The 20,608-nt window shown below is 43.3% G+C and overlaps 1 protein-coding gene across 3 annotated transcripts in view; it reads right to left on the bottom strand.

Moving 5' to 3' along the window:
• Nucleotides 1-4,982: 4,982 nt before the first annotated feature.
• LOC149466198 (uncharacterized) overlaps nucleotides 4,983-20,608 on the bottom strand; it is a 41,294-nt gene continuing 25,668 nt past the window's right edge. The window contains exons 3-7 of one of the 3 annotated variants that reach the window (XM_089672741.1): nucleotides 18,212-18,355; nucleotides 17,635-17,772; nucleotides 17,425-17,548; nucleotides 14,556-14,963; nucleotides 4,983-7,753 (exon numbers count right to left, since the gene is read on the bottom strand). In XM_089672741.1, the coding sequence (XP_089528867.1) occupies nucleotides 6,432-7,753; nucleotides 14,556-14,963; nucleotides 17,425-17,548; nucleotides 17,635-17,772; nucleotides 18,212-18,355 (2,136 nt within the window). In that variant the 3' untranslated portion in view covers nucleotides 4,983-6,431. The remainder of the gene's footprint in view (nucleotides 7,754-14,555; nucleotides 14,964-17,424; nucleotides 17,549-17,634; nucleotides 17,773-18,211; nucleotides 18,356-20,608) is intronic. The other 2 variants (XM_089672743.1, XM_089672742.1) reach the window with 2 other exon arrangements.

Raw genomic sequence — 20,608 nt, 5'->3', positions numbered from 1 at the left:
AGAGGAAGGACCACCACCTAAGTGGTGCATCCACAGCGGTCCGGATGAGACAGTGACCCGAACCGCGGTCTGAAATGTGGTCATCCTGAGGGTCGGCAAAGTAAGGACGTGTTTATGATCTACCCATCACCTGCGCAGGGGTCACGGGTAGATCACGATGGACGGGTTGCTGATCCCCGATCTAAAGGCAAGGGTAAGTCTGCCTTGTCTACCTATAGGTGGCCATGCTATACATCCACAGGTAGGTCATCAGGTGGCTGACAAAGCCTTCCTCTTCTCCCACCACTCAGGTGCAGAGCAGCCAGTTGTTTGTACCCTCTTCCTCCGCTTCTGCTAATCCAGCAAACCAACTATGAAGAGTTGGTGGGCCGCTGAATTGTTTGATCACATGACCACTGGCTTGCTGCAGAAGGATCATCTTGGTGATGTCCAAACCTCCTGAGGATGGAGAAGCAAGCTCCAGGAGCATAGAGGGACGAGAGGGTTTGGCCACACCATAGATTCCTGGCTGTGGCTGATTGCAGGCACCTATGATCCCTGATGGAGATATGTGCTGATTCCTGGCGGTGTATGGCCTTGATAAGTTGAATGAAGCCTTAAGACTACATGTGTGTAAATGTCCCCTCACCCTTCAGGAACTGAGTAACCATGTTCCCACTTGTGGGTTTTTTTTTGTTTACTGTTTTGGAGCATTTCCGCTCGTCACACATTCACTTGAATGGACTGCCCTATGTGCGCCAAGAAACCAAGAAAAATGGTGGTGATCCAATAAGAGCTGTGGGAGATAGTCTTCAAAGGGGAGGGATGGGGTATGCCAAGAGGAGGAATGGTGGTGCTCTAACAGGAGCTGTGGGGAGTTGTCTTCAAAGGGGAGGTATGGGGGTATACCAAGAGGAAGAATGGTGGTGTTCCAATGGGAGCTGTGGGGGTGGTCTTCAAAGGGGAGGGATGGGGGGTATACCATGAGGAGGAATGGTGGTGCTCCAATAGGAGCTGTGGGGGTGGTCTTCAAAGGGGAGGGATGGGGTATACCAAGAAGAGGAATGGTGGTGTTCCAATGGGATCTGTGGGGAGTGGTCTTCAAAGGGGAGTGATGGGGTATACTAAGAGAATGAATGCTGGTGCTCTATGGGAGCTTTCAAGGTGGTCTTCAAAGAGGAGGGATAGGGTATACCAAGAGGAGGAATGGTGGTGTTCCAATGGGAGCTGTGGAGGTGGTCTTTCAAGGGAAGGGATGTGGTATACCAAGAGAAGGAATGGTGGTGCTCCAACAGGAGCTGTGGGGAGTTGTCTTCAAAGGGGAGGGATGGGGGTATACCAAGAGGAGGCATAGTGGTGCTCCAATGGGAGCTGTGGGGGTGGTCTTCCAAGGGAAGGGATGGGGTATACCAAGTGGAGGAATGGTTTTATTCCAATAGCAGCTGTGGAGGTGGTCTTCAAAGAGGAGGGATAGGGTATACCAAGAGGAGGAATGGTTTTATTCCAATAGGAGCTGTGGAGGTGGTCTTCAAAGGAGAAGGATGGGGGTATACCAAGAGGAGGAATGGTGGTGCTCCATAGGAGCTTTGAGGGGGGGGGGTCTTCAAAGGGGAGGGATGGGGTATACCAAGAGGAGGAATGGTGGTGCTCCAATGGGAGCTGTGGGGGGTGGTCTTCAAAGGGGAAGGATGGGGTATACCAAAAGGAGGAATGGTGGTGCTCCAATGGGAGCTGTGGGGGGTGTTCTTCAAAGGGGAGTGATGGGGGTATACCAAGAGGAGGAATGTTGGTGTTCCAATGGGAGCTGTGGGAGGGGTCTTCAAAGGGGAGGGATAAGGGTTTACCAAGAGGAGGCATAGTGGTGCTCCAATGGGAGCTGTGGCGGTGGTCTTCCAAGGGAAGGGATGGGGTATACCAAGAGGAGGAATGGTGGTGTTCCAATGGGGGCTGTTGGGGGTGGTATTCCAAGGGGAAGGATGGTGTATACCAAGAGGACGCATAGTGGTGCTCCAATGGGAGCTGTGGGGGTGGTCTTCCAAGGGGAGGGAGGGGGTATACCAAGAGGAGGAATGGTGGTGCTCCAATAGGAGCTGTGGGGGGTGCTCTTCAAAGGGGAGGGACTGGGGATTTACCAAGAGAGGAATGGTGGTGCTCCAGTAGGAGCTGTGGGGGGTGGTCTTCAAAGGGGAGGGATGGGGTATACCAAGAGGAGAAATGGTGGTGCTCCAATAGGAGCTGTGGGGTCTTCAAAGTGGAGGGATTTGGTATACCAAGAGGAGGATTGATGATGTTCCAATGGGAACTTTTGGAGGTGGTCTTCAAAGAGGAGGGATAGGGTATACCAAGAGGAGGAATGGTTTTGTTCCAATAAGCTGTGGAGGTGGTCTTTAAAGGGGAAGGATGGGGGTATACCAAGAGGAGGAATGGTGGTGCTCCAATGGGAGCTGTGGGGGGTGGTCTTCAAAGGGGAGTGATGGGGGTATACCAAGAGGAGGAATGTTGGTGTTGCAATGGGAGCTGTGGGGGTGGTCTTCAAAGGGGAGGGATAAGGGTTTATCAAGAGGAGGAATGGTGGTGCTCCAATGGGATCTGTGGGGTGGTCTTCAAAGGGGAGTGATGGGGGTATACCAAAAGGAGGAATGGTTTTGTTCCAACAGGATCTGTGGGGGTGATCTTCAAAAGGGAAGGATGGGGGTATACCAAGAGGAGGAATGGTGGTGTTCCATAGGAGCTTTGGGGGGGTGGTCTTCAAAGAGGAGGAATGGTGGTGCTCCAATGGGAGCTGTGAGGGTAGTCTTCAAGGGGGAGGGATGGGGGTGCTCTAATAGGAGCTGTGGGGGGTGTTCTTCAAAGGGGAGGGACTGGGGGTATACCAAAAGGAGGAATGGTGGTGCTCCAATGGGTTCTGTGGGGGGTGGTCTTCAAAGGGGAGGGATGGGGTATACCAAGAGGGGGAATGGTGGTGCTCCAATGGGAACTGTGGGGGTGGTCTTCTATGGGGAGGGATGGGGTATAGCTGAACAGTATACATACAGTAAAAGATGTGTTTTCTGGTAGTCACCCGGAGATGTACCATCACTATATACAAGATTAAATAAAATAAACATAATTTCTGCCGCCACTTTTGTGGGTTTTATTAATAACTATATAAAATATTTTTTTATTATCCTAATTTAGAAGACTTGGACCGTCATGAAATCAGATGTGAACTGATCGTTTTAGGATCCATCTGGAATTGGACAGGTCTGGTAACTTTTACGCAAGTTGTGACTCTCCTGGGAATGGCGTATGTGGCAAACCACGATGCCTACGAATCCCAACCGGCAACTGTAGACTGTGCAACTAGAAGCAGATCAAATCATCGCTCTACATCAATTATAGGACATGTAACAATAGAGTATTGAGGATGCTAATCGCTGACCTCTCCATCTGGAAATACCTGTTACCTGGCTAAAATGTGAAAAAAATGTAGCGCTAATCACTAAAAGAAAAATCAAAATAAAGCAATGTGCAAATAGGTCCCCCCAATTATAAGTGAATAAACGTGTCTACTAAAATAGCCTCGTGCTTATAAACACACAAAAAACAAACTCCTATAGTGATGGTGGAAGAAACAGTCCTATTGACTGATAACAGTGCGTGTTTTAACAAATATACATAGACACACAAAGTGCACTTAATATATGTATATATATATATATATATATATATACACACACCTACACAGATCTCATAAAGTGAATAAAAACAGCCTCATGTGCAAATGTGAACTCAAATTAGTACAATAATATACACACAATAATCTATTTTCATGCGTTTTTTTAAAGTCCAACTTTCAATAATCATACTCCAGTGAACAAAATAACTCGTGCTGATATCCGTGTGAAAATGTGGGTTGATAGCTGTATAAAAAATCATCCGATCACCGGCTGAATTAGCCTCTCACTTTACAGACTCGACCCTTGCGAGTCAAAGCGTTTTTATAGGATCCCTCTCACAGATCCTCCAGGTTAGTATCACTCCAAACGACAGCTCCCAATATGTGCAGATCTCCCTCTAGGGATCAGGACTCGCAAGGGTCGAGTCTGTAAAGTGAGAGGCTAATTCAGCCGGTGATCGGATGATTTTTTATACAGCTATCAACCCACGTTTTCACACGGATATCAGCACGAGTTATTTTGTTCACTGGAGTATGATTATTGAAAGTTGGACTTTAAAAAACGCATGAAAATAGATTATTGTGTGTATATTATTGCACTAATTTGAGTTCACATTTGCACATGAGGTTGTTTTTATTCACTTTATGAGATCTGTGTAGGTGTGTGTATATATATATATATATATATATATATATATATATATATATATATATTAAGTGCACTTTGTGTGTCTATGTATATTTGTTAAAACACGCACTGTTATCAGTCAATAGGACTGTTTCTTCCACCATCACTATAGGAGTTTGTTTTTTGTGTGTTTATAAGCACGAGGCTATTTTAGTAGACACGTTTATTCACTTATAATTGGGGGGACCTATTTGCACATTGCTTTATTTTGATTTTTCTTTTAGTGATTAGCGCTACATTTTTTTCACATTTTAGTTTTGAGGATCATTGGATATATGATTTAATGTTGGCAGCTTTTTGCTTTTAATATTATTGTTTAATATTATTGTGAGCGCAGGAGGCTCACACCACTGTTACCTGGCTGTCATGCTGCTCCAGTGGGCCAGTACACACCATAGTAACACAGCCCTGAAGTGTTTCTGCATGCACGTTTTTGATGCATTCTCTTGCATTTTTTTTGCCTCTTTTTACTTCACTTTAACCACTTCAAGTCCGGACACTTTCACCCCCTTCCTGTCCAGACCAAGTTTCAGCGCTGTCACACTTTGAATGATAATTGCGCGGTCATGCAACACTGTACCCATATGAATTTTTTAGCATTTTTGGAGACAGATAAAACTTTCTTTTGGTTGTATTTATTTTTATTTTTTTTCTATATAAATGAAAAGATCCCAAATGTTGAAAAAAAGTGTTTTTCTTACAAAATTTTGCAAATAAATAATCTTTCTTCATAAATCTTGGCCAAAATGTATTCATCTATTATTTTAGTAAAAAAAAAATAACCCAAATTAGTTTATAACCATAAATTATAATTTTTCTAAAACATTTTTTAATTTTTTTTTAAAATATTATTATTTGGGTTTTTCTTACATACTGTCACCCTAGAAGTACAGTGTCACCGTAGTGACACTGTACTACTTGTGGGGGGTGATAAAGATTTCTTTTTTTACACTGATTGCTTTTATATCCATATAGGCTGTAAAAGCAATAATTTCTCCTTCTCTCTGGCTGCATTCCTGCAGCCATTGAGAAATACTGTGTGAGCTGTGATTGGTCACAGATTGTCACATGGTACAAGGCTGTTGTGAATATATATATATATACACACACGTACACACACACACACACATATATAATATATATTTATTCATTGAAATATACTTTGATATATATTGAATATTGCTAAAATTGTAGCATTTCAAATATATGTCAACATATTTGGTAAGAATATTAAAAAAATATATTTCAAACATATTTTTCTTCCATATGGGTATCTAAACTGGTAACCTGTAAAGGCTTTTAAAGTGTCACCAATGGATAGTAAAATTTACGTTGCACGGGCGACATGTTTAGTATCTATTTACTCGGTGTAACATCATCTTTTATATTTTACAAAAGAATTGGGTTATGTGTTTTTTTTTTTTCATTAAAATTCAAAAAAGGGTATTTTGTCCCCAACAGTTGCATTTAAAAAAAAAAACAAAAAACAAAAAACACTGCGCTGTGTGACATTAAAAATGGCAAAACCCACCATTATATTTTCTAGGACCTCTGCTTTAAAAATATATGTTTGGGGGTTCTAACCAATTTTCTAACAAAAAACCTGATTGTTTTAAAAAAATTCCAGAAAAAGCTTGGTCCTTATTTTTCACTTGCTGTCCCAATTGGTCACCAAAAAAATAGAGATGAAGAATCACCCTAGTGGGAACACAAGAAACAATAATATTTGAAGGGTCTAACCCAGGGTTTCTCCAGATGTTGCTAGGGGTTCCTTGAGCCGTGAACAATTTCGGCCTCTTAGATAAGTTCCCACTTGACACCATTGACCTGTAAGGGGTTCATTCTTCCTAATGTCCACATGTTGAAGGATCATTCTTCCCACCGACCATCATGAGTTGTGGAGATAGTGAGCTTTAGCCAGGGTTCCCCAAGACCAGAAAGTTATTTCAAGGGTTCCTGTGTGTTGAAAAGGCTGATGTAACTCTTCCCCCACTCTACCCAAAAAAAGAAAAAAGTTTGGGATGGGAAGATATCACATCTGCCCGATCGGAAGTGAACTGATCAGTTGACCTCTAAAGGTGACGTTCCTCCACGGGTTCAAGACGCTCATGTGTTTTCCATCACTCGGTCATGTGTCCTCTTATGGACGACAAGGCCGGAGAGATCGGTGAAGCACCTTCCGCATACCAGGCAAGAATACGGCTTTTCCCCCGTGTGAATCCGTTGGTGAACTGCAACAGAAGAGCGGTTGGCAAACTTTTTGTTGCAGTAAGAACACGAGAAGGGTTTCTCCCCCGTATGGATTCGTTCGTGGCGCTCAAGATGAGAGCGGCTTGGGAAACACTTACTACAATATGGACATGGCAGTTGCTGCTTTTCTCGGTGGGTTTTCTGGTGCAAAAGTAGAGAGGAACTTAACACAAAACACTTCCCACACTCAAGACACAAATAAGGCTTCTCCACCGGTAGAGTTCTACAGGGGAGGGTTAGATCCTCCGGGCTGGCCAATGCCTCACCTTCCAAGCAATGATATGGCTCCTCTTGGGCTTGAACCTTCACCCGACCAACAAAACATGGGCCACTATCAACGCCTTTCTCACAATCTGAACTCGAAGCCTGTATCTTTGCCGAGTGAATCACCTGATGCCTCGCAAAACGGGATCTGGAAGAAAAACATCTCCCGCAATCAGAACACCGAAACAGCCGCTCTCGAGAGTGGACCTTCTCATGGGCGCACAGGCCGGCAATTCTCATAAAACTCTTACCACACTTTGAACACAAGAACGGTTTTTCACCAGTGTGGATGCGGCTGTGGGTTTCAAGAGCTGAATTGCAAGCGAAAGATTTGCCACAGTAACTGCAGGCGAATGGATTTCCTGCTTTGGAAGCCCTTTGGTGCGTCTTGGACCACCCTGTACAGTCTCGGGACTTTATCTCTGGAAGACCTGACAACCTTTTGGTACCTCTAGAACATTTCGGGATAGAGTCAGAGACCTTCTCTAGAGGACTTGTCATACATTCTGTCGGATCTGTGACTGTACCACCATCGCTGTGGTCATCATCTTCCTCCAAAGTTGACTCCTTTTTTATATAGGTAACCGTACCATCTGCATTGATAATAGACATGGTGTCCATATGCGTGGACTTCTCTGCCGAGCAAGGGTTCACTTCCATCAGAGTTAGGTCCTCCTTAACTTGTACAGCTATGGTCTCAAAATGTTCATCGTCAGAGGAAGATGGCTCCTTCTTGATGACCACCAAAGTATCTGGACTTAGATATTGGTCTGGATCACCTTCCACAGAGCGTTCCGGAGATCCTAGTCTTGTCTTGGAACGGTCTCTGCTTGTACCGTCTCCAGCATGTTCACTGTCACTGCGATCTCCACTTCTACGGCCGGCCGCTGAGAATTCTACATCATAGCCCTCCACTGGAAGAAATGATATATAAATTACAGAAGAACTAAAACCGCAGATGGAAACATTTCACTGACCAAACGTTCTATTTACCTAATGCTCTACAAAGCCCAATGGATTCCCCCTCCCCCCCTTCTTGACCAGGACATTGTTCGCATTACTTTGCCAATTGCGCGGTCATGCAGCCTGCACCCAAATGAAATTTACGTACTTTTGTTCCCACAAATTGAGTTTTTGTTCAGTTTGGAAGGTTTGTTATTTGTTTGAGGAACAATAATACAGGACAGCGGTATGGTCAACATGACCATCTTCCTCCACCACAGGGTCCTTTTGAAGAATTACAGATTGATTTTACACACATGCTTAACAATTGGTATTTGATCACCTGTGCGGTTTTTTTTTTTTTTATTATTTTTTAAAATTATTTTTTATTTATTTTTTTTAATTTATTATTTCTTGCGCTATAAAAAAAAAAAAAACAATTTTGAGGGAAAAAAAACAATATTTTTGACTTTTTGCTATTAACCATTTCCCGTCCGGCCCATGTACAGTGGGGCAAAAAAGTATTTAGTCAGCCACCAATTGTGCAAGTTCTCCCACTTAAAAAGATGAGAGAGGCCTGTAAGTGGCATCATAGGTAGACCTCAACTATGAGAGACAAAATGAGAAAAAAAATCCAGACAATCACATTGGCTGATTTGGAAAGAATTTATTTGCAAAATATGGTGGAAAATAAGTATTTGGTCAATATCAAAAGTTCATGTCAATACTTTGTTATATATCCTTTGTTGGCAATGACAGAGGTCAAACGTTTCCTGTAAGTCTTCACAAGGTTGGCACACACTGTTGCTGGCATGTTGGCCCATTCCTCCATGCAGATCTCCTCTAGAGCAGTGATGTTTTGGGGCTGTCGCTGGGCAACACGGACTTTCAACTCCCTCCAAAGGTTTTCTATGGGGTTGAGATCTGGAGACTGGCTAGGCCACTCCAGGACCTTGAAATGCTTCTTACGAAGCCACTACTTCATTGCCAGGGCAGTATGTTTGGGATAATTGTCATGTTGGAAAACCCAGCCACGTTTCATCTTCAATGCCCTTGCTGATGGAAGGAGGTTTGCACTCAAAATCTCACGATACATGGCCCCATTCATTCTGTCCTGTACATGGATCAGTTGTCCTGGTCCCTTTGCGGAGAAACAGCCCCAAAGCATGATGTTGCCACCCCCATGCTTCACAGTAGGTATGGTGTTCTTTGGATGCAACTCAGCATTCTCTCTCCTCCAAACACGACAAGTTGTGTTTCTACCAAACAGTTCTATTTTGGTTTCATCTGACCATATGACATTCTCCCAATCCTCTTCTGGATCATCCAAATGCTCTCTAGCAAACTTCAGACGGGCCCGGACATGTACTGGCTTAAGCAGGGGGACACGTCTGGCACTGCAGGATCTGAGCCCCTGGTGGCATAGTGTGTTACTGATGGTAGCCTTTGCTACGTTGGTCCCAGCTCTCTGCAGGTCATTCACTATGTCCCCCCGTGTGATCCTGGGATTTTTGCTCACCGTTCTTGTGATCATTTTGACCCCACGGGGTGAGATCTTGCGTGGAGCCCCAGATCGAGGGAGATTATCAGTGGTCTTGTATGTCTTCCATTTTCTAAAATTGCTCCCGCAGTTGATTTGTTCACACCAAGCTGCTTGCCTATTGCAGATTCAGTCTTCCCAGCCTGGTGCAGGTCTACAATTTTGTTTCTGGTGTCCTTCGACAGCTTGTGGACAGGTGTCTTTTATACTGATAACAAGTTCAAACAGGTGCCATTGATACAGGTAATGAGTGCAGGACAGAGGAGCCTCTTAAAGAAGAAGGTACAGGTCTGTGAGAGCCAGAAATCTTGCTTGTTTGTAGGTGACCAAATACTTATTTTCCACCATATTTTGCAAATAAATTCTTTCCAAATCAGCCAATGTGATTGTCTGGATTTTTTTTCTCATTTTGTCTCTCATAGTTGAGGTCTATCTATGATGCCAATTACATGCCTCTCTCATTTTTTTAATTGGGAGAACTTGCACAATTGGTGGCTGACTAAATACTTTTTTGCCCCACTGTATATAAATGGCCGGACGGGAGCAGTGCAGGGGCGGGTTGCCATTCATAAACGGCGCCCGACATTGTAGCCTGTGCGCGCTACCTGGGAGCGTGCGGCACCACGATCCGGTCTTCGCTGTACAGGACCTCTGTGTGAGGTCCCGGTCATGTAATCACTTATTGGCCAATCAGTGATCACATGAAGAGTAGTAAGCAAGATGTCACTTCTGACATCATTGCTTACTACGTGTGAAACTGTGACAAACTGTGACCAATCACAGCTCTCACAGTATTTCTCAATGGCTGCAGGAATGCAGCCAGAGAGAAGGAGAAATGAATGCTTTTACATCCTTTATGGGTGTAAAAGCAATCAGTGTAAAAAAAAAAAAATCTTCATCACCCCCCACAAGTAGTACAGTGTTACTATGGTGACACTGTACTGCTAGGGTGACAGTATGTTAAAAAAAAACAAATAATAATATAAAAAAATAAAATAAAAAAGTAAAAAAATTTTTTTGAAAAAGTATAATTTTTGGTTATAAATTAATTTGGGTTTTTTTTTACTAAAAAGATAACTGAATACATTTTGGCCAAGATTTATGAAGAAAAATTATTTATTTGCAAACTTTTATAAGAAAAACACTTTCTTCAAAATTTTTGGACTTTTTCATTTATATAGCAAAAAAAAAATAAAAAAATCCCAGTGGTGAATAAATACCACCATAATAAAGTTTTATCTGTCTCAAAAAAATACTAAAAAATTTGTGTTGCACAACTGCACAATTGTCATTCAAAGTGTTATAGCACTGAAAGCTGAAAATTGGTCTGGGCAGGAAGGGGGTGAAAGTGTCCGGACTTGAAGTGGTTAAACGTGTCCAGTAAAAAATTTTAAAAAATCAAATTTCATTATAAATTTACGCCAAAATGTATTCTGCGATATGTGTTTACGAAACAAATCCCAATACGTGTAAATTAATTGGTTTGCGTGAACATTATAGCATTTACAAATGGCGGTATACTGTAGATACTGGGATTTTTTTTTTTTTTCATTTTTACTAGTAATAGCGGCGATCAGCGACTTATAGCGGGACTGCGGCAGGCATTCTGACACTGGGGGGAACTGACTTGGTGTCACCGACATACCCAGTGACACCAATACAGTGATCAGTGCTAAAAAACAGCACTGACACTGTACTAATGGCACTGGGCAGGAAGGAGTTAAAGCAGGAATTCAGCAACTTTGTAAAAAGTGAAGACACTCTACAAGTTAAGTCCAACAAGATGCCTGCCACCTCCTGGGCATATCTCTATCATTTATATCCGACAGGTTCATTGTTCTTTAGCAGCATAGCTTCTTGAGATCGGCTGCTGGACTCAGCCCCTTCAAGTGTAGAGTCAGTGCAGCTACTATGCCTGCTCCTCAACTCCTCCTGCCCAATCACAGAAGCCTTTGTATTGTGTGAACTCATTCACACAATACAAAGGCTTCTGTGAATGGGCAGTAGAACGGTGGAGCAGGCATAGCTGCTCTGTGTGCTTCTCTACTCTCTCACAGACTCCGGTGTGGAGTGTATCCTCCTGCAGAGCCATAAACCTGTCAGAGATAACCCCTGGCTATTAGGACTTCATTCATGGTGTGCCTGCACTTTTCACAAAGTTGATGAAGTAGTGGAATTCAGCTAAGTAGTCATAATATCCTCAAGCTTCCTATTAATTTTCACTACTCTTCAATGTAGCCAGTCCTTTTTTTTTTTTTTACCTCGTTCTCTAAGCCGGGAAAAATTTAGCTCGATTCCACCTGCTGACCTAGGTCTGAACTCTGTTTGCCGCCTAGACCTTCCTCAGCAAAAACAGAAAGGGGGACTTGTCACCACTGGGCCACCTATACACAATGCAGACAGGCTTCATAATTATCCTTCCAGTGTGGTGAAGCTCCTCCTCTTCGCCGCTCCATGGCTACTCCGTGTATTCCATAGTTTCGATTGTGTGGAAGACCTGCTCCCAAGCCAAACGCTTTGGTTCTTTCTGTTGGCTCATACGTCACTATAGGATATATAAGCCGGCAGAAAGAGCCACAACCTGCTAACAAATAGGCATTCGACATACCCAAAGGGCTGAATGCCTGCCACGGCCGGGGGAGCAGAGTTTGGAAACTCTTTCTGCCAGCCTTTATGTCCTATAGTGACGTAGGAGCCAACAGAAAGAACCAAGGAAAGGTACGTATAGACTTCTTTCAGAGCCTGGGCATTGCGTATTAGTGACCCTGTGGTGATAGGGTCACTGGAACCATCATCTGTAGCCATGCAAAGGAACTCAAGAGGATGCTTGCCATCATCCAGAAACCCAGGCAGTGAAAAGTTGATAGGGAACAGAAACCACCAATAAAGAAGGATATACCATCATGTTGCCATCATCCAGAAACCCAGGCAGTGAAAAGACGATAGGGAGCAGAACCCACCAATAAAGAAGGATACACCACCACGTTGCCCTCATCCAGAAACCCAGGCAGTGCAAACATGATAGGGAACAGACACCACCAATAAAAAAATTTATACCATCACGTTATCATCCAGAAACCCAGGCGGTAAAAAGATGATATGGAGCAGAAACCACCAATAAAGAAAGATACACCATCACGTTGTCATCATCCAGAAACCCAGACAGTGCAAACTTGGTAGGGAACAGAAACCACCAATAAAGAAGGATATACCATCACGTTGCCCTCATCCAGAAGCCCAGGCAGTGAAAAGACGATAGGGAGCAGAAACTGCCAATAAAGAAAGATACACCATCAGGTTGCCCTCATCCAGAAACCACGGCACTGCAAATATGGTAGGGAACAGAAACCACCAATAAAGAAGGATACACCATCACGTTGCCCTCATCCAGAAACCCAGGCAGTGCAAATATGGTAGGGAACAGAAACCACCAATAAAAAAAGGTATATCATCACGTTGCCATCATCCAGAAACCCAGGCAGTGAAAAGACGATAGGGAGCAGAAACCACCAATAAAGAAGGATACACCATCACGTTGTCATCATCCAGAAACCCAGGCAGTGAAAAGATGATATGGAGCAGAAACTACCAATAAGGAAGGATACACCATCACGTTGCCCTCATCCAGAAACCCAGGCAGTGAAAAGACGATTGGGAGCTGAAACCACCAATAAAGAAGGATACACCATCACGTTGTCATCATCCAGAAACCCAGGCAGTGCAAATATGGTAGGGAACAGAAACCACCAAAAAAAAAAGAATATACCATCATGAAACCCAGGCAATGCAAATATGATATGGAACAGAAACCACCAATAAAGAAGGCTACACCATCATGTTGCCCTCATCCAGAAACCCAGGCAGTGAAAAGACGATAGGGAGCAGAAACCACCAATAAAGAAGGATATACCACCACGAAACCCAGGCAATGCAAATATGATATGGAACAGAAACCACCAATAAAGAAGGATACACCATCACGTTGCCCTCATCCAGAAACCCAGGCAGTGAAAAGATGATATGGAGCAGAAACCACCAATAAAGGATACACCATCACGTTGTCATCATCCAGTAACCCAGGCAGTGAAAAGTCGATAGAGAACAGAAACCACCAATAAAGAAGGATATACCATCTCGAAACCCAGGCAATGCAAATATGATATGGAACAGAAACAACCAATAAAAAAAGGATACACCATAACGTTGCCCTCATCCAGAAACCCAGGCAGTGAAAAGATGATAGGGAGCAGAAACCACCAATAGGAGAGGATATACAAGCTCTGGAGCTGACAACATGGGAACCTGGCTGATGATGTCACACACCGAGAGGTGTGAAGGGGGCATGGCTACGTGTAGCAGGGGCTTAAGTAAGAGGTATTACCACTTTGATACGTGTAGCCACATCCCCTTCATGGCTCCCGGCCAAGTTCCCATGCTGCCAGATCGGCTCCAGAGCTTGTATATCCTCTCCTATTGGTGGTTTCTGCTCCCTATCATCTTTTCACTGCCTGGGTTTCTGAATGACGCCAACAGAGATAATAACTTGCGCTTTTTATTCTACTACGTGTGAGTGCTTTATTTGCTTTTTAATGAAAAATTGATCTTCCATACTGCACCTAAAAGCGCCCTCTTTTGTTTATTTGCATTTCTACAGGCTATTTCTTCCATCTGCTGAGGTCTTATTGAAGCCAGCTGATTTTATCATTTATATAGCCTATGTGGTCATTATAAACGTTTCAGCTTGGACTTTACCGCTCCAGAGTTTAATGGCTTGTTTTGCGCAGTAACAGATTTGTTTTGCAGGATCCACAATTGTCTGCCTCTGGGTTGGTGGAGCAGACAACTCCAGGACCCTACTGGTGATTTCCCTTGTTTTCTAGGGTTCCATATGAGCTCTAATATGGAACGTTGTTGCTTGGTCTGTCCCCTCCTCTATCACAGGATTTGTAAGTGAGGGCGCTATTCACAATGGTGAGCCAACACTAAGGGATGGGGGGAACTGGGCTTAGCACCAACTTCTTAACCGGGTATCAAGGCTTCCAAATGACACTTTGTCAAGGCATGTGCATACTGTATGTCTGCTAAACCAGCTTACAGGTGGTTGACTGTGGATCCTATGAGAACATATACCCACCCAGATCCATGATGAACTTGGTAAGGGGCAAGGAAGTTTGCATGCAACCATGAACCCCTCATTTGGGGATTTACTAAAGTTACATGCATAAATGTCTCACCATCTTTGCCCTTTGATGGTCTAATGCCCTTGTCTGTCATTTGACATCGTGACCTGCAGTTGCAGATATTCCCGAATTGATGGCCTTCATCACCTGTGTCACTGTCAGAGTCCATAAGATCTGGTGATTTGTAGGATGGAAGGTCGTCACGATATGTATGGTGATATAAGTCGAAATTGTGGTTGGTGAGAATCTCCATAAATTCCATCTCTGGTTCCTCCACCACCATCACCTTGGTCTCCTCTTCATCCAATGCCTCCTCCTTTATAAATATGGATTTAAAGTTGCCATCATTAGGGAAGTCATCTGACCTACGTCTGTCTACACTGCGGGCTCTGTATCGCTCCTCATCATCATCTGAAAAATGGTCTCCTTCTGAGGTATCCGCTTCAGGGTCATCTCCTTCTGCTGTAACAAAAACATACTGGGTAAAAAACAACAGGTAGAAGACCCGCAAAGCTTTTTTTTCTAAGCTTTTGGATAGATCAGGTTTTCAATGCTATCTGTATCCCCATCAGGGGGAATTCTCGCCACTTCCTGTCCTACAGATATGACAGGAAATGGAAATCTTCCAAAAGTAAAGGAAATGGCCCCTTTGACAATTGTCTCTGGAACAGATGTCCCCATTACAGAATGTCCCCTTTTCTCATGTTCCAGTGATAAAGCATAGGGAGAACATGCAAACTCCATGCAGGTAGTGTCCTGGTTGGGATTGTAACCAAAGACCCCATGCAGAAGTGGAAGACACTAAGCCACCATACTGCCATGATGACAACGGTCTTTTGTGACAAAAAGTCAGAGTGTATCTTGTCAGTAACCCAAATGTGATGTCTTAGGTGAGCACTGATCTGTGTAGTCAATGAATAGACTCATAACTCTGAACTTGATTTCTTAGCTCCACCCACTTGGACATGACAAGGTCAAATCCCACCAATGCTGTTGGCATGGAGTTTGTATGTCCTGAAACAATCTAACTAGATTTCACCCAAGCTATACCAGGGACTTATGCTACACCAGCATTTCTCAACTGGGGTGCTAATTGAGTTTCCCTGGGGTGCCATGAACATGGGACGCAGTTTGCCTAGGATCAGCATAATGTACTGCCATGGTTCGGGCCAGACACCAGCAAAACAATAACCAATGAAGCTCTAGGGCCAGGATGTATGGTTTCCCACCCACTCCATGGCAAATCATGACAATGATCCAGGGCAGGTGGCATTCAAGATCATACCCAGAATTCAAGTGAGGATGGAGTGTACCTCTGTCTAGACCTGCTCCCCCTTCTGCCCTCTGCCATGCTGCTGAAATGGGGTAGGGCTCTGATGGGAAGAGGGGGCTCTGTTATGGGGGGGACTCAGACGGGCTGGGGGAAAAAGGGGGTCCGTGAAGTGATGGGGGGCTTTTAATGTGAACTGGAGCTTCACATATAGTTGATTTCATAAAGGTGGTTGTGTGCATCAAAGGCTCCAGTTTTCCATTGATTGTAAGTAACATTTACGTCAGGAGTGCCTCAAGATTTTGCATGGTTTTGAAGGACACTAAAGAAGACATGTGACCACAACACGAATTTTGATGACACTCTTTATCATGGTCTTCTTGTAGATATTCAATGTCCTATTGTGATGTTATCTATACATAGCTTGGTGTCATCAGCAAAAACTGAGATCGAGCTACTTATTCCCACCTTCAATTCCACAAGTCAGCAACATCCATTGGCCTTACTCTCTATATTGTTACTCACTTCCTCATACAATGTTAGTAGATTGATCTGACAAGAAAGGTCCTTCATAAATCCATGACGGGTGTTACTTATGATACCATTTTCATCTGCAAATTTTTTAATATAGTCCCTTATCTTTCCTTCTCATACCTTGCATACTACTGATGTAAGGCTGACTGGTCTGAAGTTCCTGGCATACATCTCAATCCTTGTTCACTTCCTCATACAACATTAGTAGGTTGGTCTGACAAGAAAGGTCCTTCATAAATCCACGCTGGGTGTTACTTAGGATAACATTTTCATAAGAAAATCCTTTAATATAGTCCCTTACCTTTCCTTCCCATAACTTGCATACTATTGATGTAAGGCTGAATAGTCTAACGTTCCTGTCATACATCTCAATCCTTGTTCACTTCCTTATACAATGTTAGTAGGTTGATCTGACAAGAAAGATCCTTCATAAATCTATGCTGGGTGTTACTTATGATACCATTTTCATATGCAAATTTTTGAATATAGTCCCTTATCTTTCCTTCCCATAACTTGCATACTACTGATGTAAGGCTGACTGGCCTGAAGTTCCTGGCATACATCTCAATCCTTGTTCATTTCCTCATACAATGTTAGTAGGTTGATCTGACAAGAAAGGTCCTTCATGAATCCACGCTGGGTGTTACTTAGGATAACATTTTATTAACAAAATCCTTTAATATAGTCCCTTACCTTTCCTTCTCATAACTTGCATACTACTGATGTAAGGCTGACTGGTCTGACGTTCCTGTCATACATCTCAATCCTTGTTAGGCACCAGTACGACATTTGCTTTGGCCAATTGGTTGGTACCATTCCAGTCAATAGAATCTACTTAATAAAAAGGAACAATGATCTAGCTATATAATAAATATCAGACCAAAGGAATGGTATGAAGGTCCACCACCAGACACATGAAGCTGAAGCTAATTTCAGGAAAGGACCCTCAGGAGGGTTCTATGACTAACTAACCTATAACTATCCTTTATACAAACAAATGAAAGATGGTGGCTACGTTTTAATGATTTTGCTTCAGTGAAGGTCGAGACAACCGCTATGACAGGACACCTTATTATACCAAAGTGAGAATAAATAACAGTTCATCAATCTTCCACTTACCAAAAGAATTGAGGGATTTGTCATTGTACACAATGACGTCCTTGTAGAGGTCCTTGTGTCCTTCTAGATACTCCCACTCCTCCATGGAGAAATAGACAGTGACATCCTGACACCTTATAGGAACCTGACACACACAATGATACAGTCACCATCCAGACACATCCCTTGTCTGTTACTGGATAATGTCCCAGAATTCCCGGAACCGCTCACCTCTCCTGTCAGCAGCTCAATGATCTGCTGAGTGACTTCTAGAATCTTCTTGTCATGGTTTCTGCTCCATCTTCTGGAAACATGGGGATGTAAATTGGGTGTCAGTCGCTCACCAGATTTTTTTAAAATGGTAAAATCCTAATTAAGGGACGAAAACATTAGTTACAAGACCTTGCTGGACTACCTTACAGCAAAAAGTTGAACAGAATCCTTCTCACCTCTCCAGTCAGGTCTGTGTTTTATTAATAGAGATAAGAGTGATGTCAGTGACCTCCCAGAATCCTCCTCACCTCTCCGGTCAGGTCTGTGTTTTATTAATAGAGATCAGAGTGATGTCATGTGATCTCCCAGAATCCTCCTCACCTCTCCGGTCTGTGTTTTATTAATAGAGATCAGAGTGATGTCATGTGACCTCCCAGAATCCTCCTCACCTCTCTGTTCAGGTCTGTGTTTTATTAAAAGAGATGAGAGTGATGTCATGTGACCTCCCAGAATCCTCCTCACCTCTCCAGTCAGGTCTGTGTTTTATTAATAGAGATAAGAGTAATGTCAAGTGACCTCCCAGAATCCTCCTCACCTCTCCGGTCAGCAGGTAGATGATCTCCAGGGTGAGGTTTAATATAATCTCAGTCATGTGACTCCCATCCGTCTTCATTCTTATCAGATGATGCTGACATTTTGAAAATGGATGCTGGAGGTTGTCATGTTGACCACAGAAGCCCTGTGTGAGGTGATAAAATCTGAAATTATTAGATCAAAATTAAAGTGCAATTGAAGAAACTGAAAAAGTCCACTAATAAGGGACCATGCTAGGTTTAAATTGAACTTTTAGAAGTCCTTATGTACATACTTGCTGTAAGAAAGTGAAGCAAGGTATTGTCATGGAAATTTTGTATTGTTGGTCGAACTTTAAATGTGTCATGTATTCGTGTTATTCATATGTCTCTCGTGTGGCTTAATTAAAGCTCTGAAGGCTGCAATTGGGCCATGCGCATGTACAATGTATGTATTACAGTACTCGGCTTGGTAATGGATGAGATGGCAGATCTGCGCTTATAGACCGGCGTGTATACCACCACGGCATTCCATGCGAATGCCGCTGTCAGTAGACCGTGGGCCTGTATCCACATATCAGCAGCATGGTACCACGTGGGCTTCATAACGCAATGCGCAAGCGGTGTGAACTCCACGTGTAGGCTTATGCATATCTTACAACCCATTACTAACTTGAAACTGTATCTGGGATGGATGTGTTTTAATAAAGATCGTATCGGGCCCATCCAGGTACAGACTGATATTTTTAGAGAGTGCTTGTACAGAGAATGTACATACCAATAGAAGATAGTAGGACAGGAAATATGACCTCAGATGGCTCATAGGGGGGAAGGGGAGGAAGTCTGCTGACCTCAGAAGGTTCATGGGGGAGGACCAGTGATAGATAATAGCAAAGGCTATGCTCCAATTGGAATGTACATCCTCTGTATAAGCAATCCCCATTGTATTGTTCGGTGGGAGGGATTGACTTTATTCATGTGGGGGGCATGTGTGTATTCTTAATAAAACAGAGAGCTGAGCCTAAAATCAGCCCCTTATGTGAGTTGCAACCAGCCTTAGAGTGTCGTGTGATCATTCCAGGGTAACGGAGCTCCATCACCCACAAATTCAACAGAACCAAAGTATTTGGATGGGCAGGAATCGTGTAGTTTAGCTGCAGTCGTGGTAAGCGAGATTCGCACAGCTTTATGGGGGATTTCTGCGCATCCAACTGCGAGTACTCACGGTAAGGAGAAATTCGTTAAAGCGAATTTCCAAGACAGTTTGGCGAGCCTGGTGGATACTAACGCGTATTCTTGCGTAGCTAACCTAGAACGAGGGGGGAATGGCCATCATGAACTAGCAAAAAGTATGCCGGCACATTTCAGGTCTCTCTGCCATTAAGAGGATCGCTTTTTGCGTGTTCGTGTGGCTGATTTCGCTCTCTGTTAGCTAACAAGAAATACCGCTTAACAAGGACCTCGTTTTTTGTCCTAAACTCTTGATTTGTGGGTGAAAAGACGAGGGTTTGTCTCTGCTGAGAGCAGCAGGGGGGGTGGGTTTTGGTTGGCTGGATTTGGTCAAGTTTAAAAATCTTCCAACCAAAAATTAAACGGGTATATGTTTTAGTGGGTAAAAGTTGTTGCATAGTGTTAGGTAAGTATTTGTGGGCTGTAGGTACTGTGGTGATTGCTTTACCCCCCTCCACGTGAGGTAATTATTACAGTGCTGAAAGGCTTAGGTTAATTGTTAACTGTTGTAAGATCTCTGTGTGTATGTGATCTGTACAATGTTTTGTGGTATTACTGCTCCCAGCAAGCATGCAGCAGGGGGTCCTTTTTGTTACATGTGCATGTTAGTGTGATATGTTGGTGTTTTATGTCCGTTCTGTGATTGTGCCCAAATTGTGTTGTATGTGTGCTTCATATTGTTGTGTAATTGTCCAGTGTATGTTCTGTCCAAACGTCTGTTTTATGTAAGAGGCAATTTTGAGGCTAGAGGCTGCCGTGTGCTTCCCTGTGGGGGGCCATTCTAGCGTTACCATGTGCTTCCCTGTGGGGGGTCATTCTAGTATCTGCCATGTGCTCCTCTGTGGGGGGTCATTTTCTTGACTAAACCACATGGACTCCTTTTGTTTGGTGGCCATTTTGTTGGCTACCAAATGTGCAGTAATCTCTATGCAATGTGCATGAAGTTTCCTATATGCATTTGACCCATATTGTGTTTTTAATCCAAATTTTTTACAGTTTCATTTGTTTGCTTTTAGCTTTAAATTTGCGTATTGCCAGCCAATTTAAAGTGTATTAAGCGAGTTTTCCCTTCACGTGTTCCACATTTAATGAGCGCGGTGAAGTCTGGGTTTTTGCACATAGATTTCTTGTATAGTGATTATGTTTTTCTTGTGTTTTTCCTGTTAAAAGTAGTTCCTTATTGTAAAGCG

The sequence above is a fragment of the Staurois parvus genome, unplaced genomic scaffold (assembly GCF_062004578.1).
Source record: "Staurois parvus isolate SC_StPar_1 unplaced genomic scaffold, SC_StPar_1.0 ptg000132l, whole genome shotgun sequence".
NCBI lineage: Eukaryota > Metazoa > Chordata > Amphibia > Anura > Ranidae > Staurois > Staurois parvus.
The sequence above is the reverse complement of the archived record's forward strand: the minus strand, read 5'-3'. Positions and strand labels throughout refer to the sequence as shown.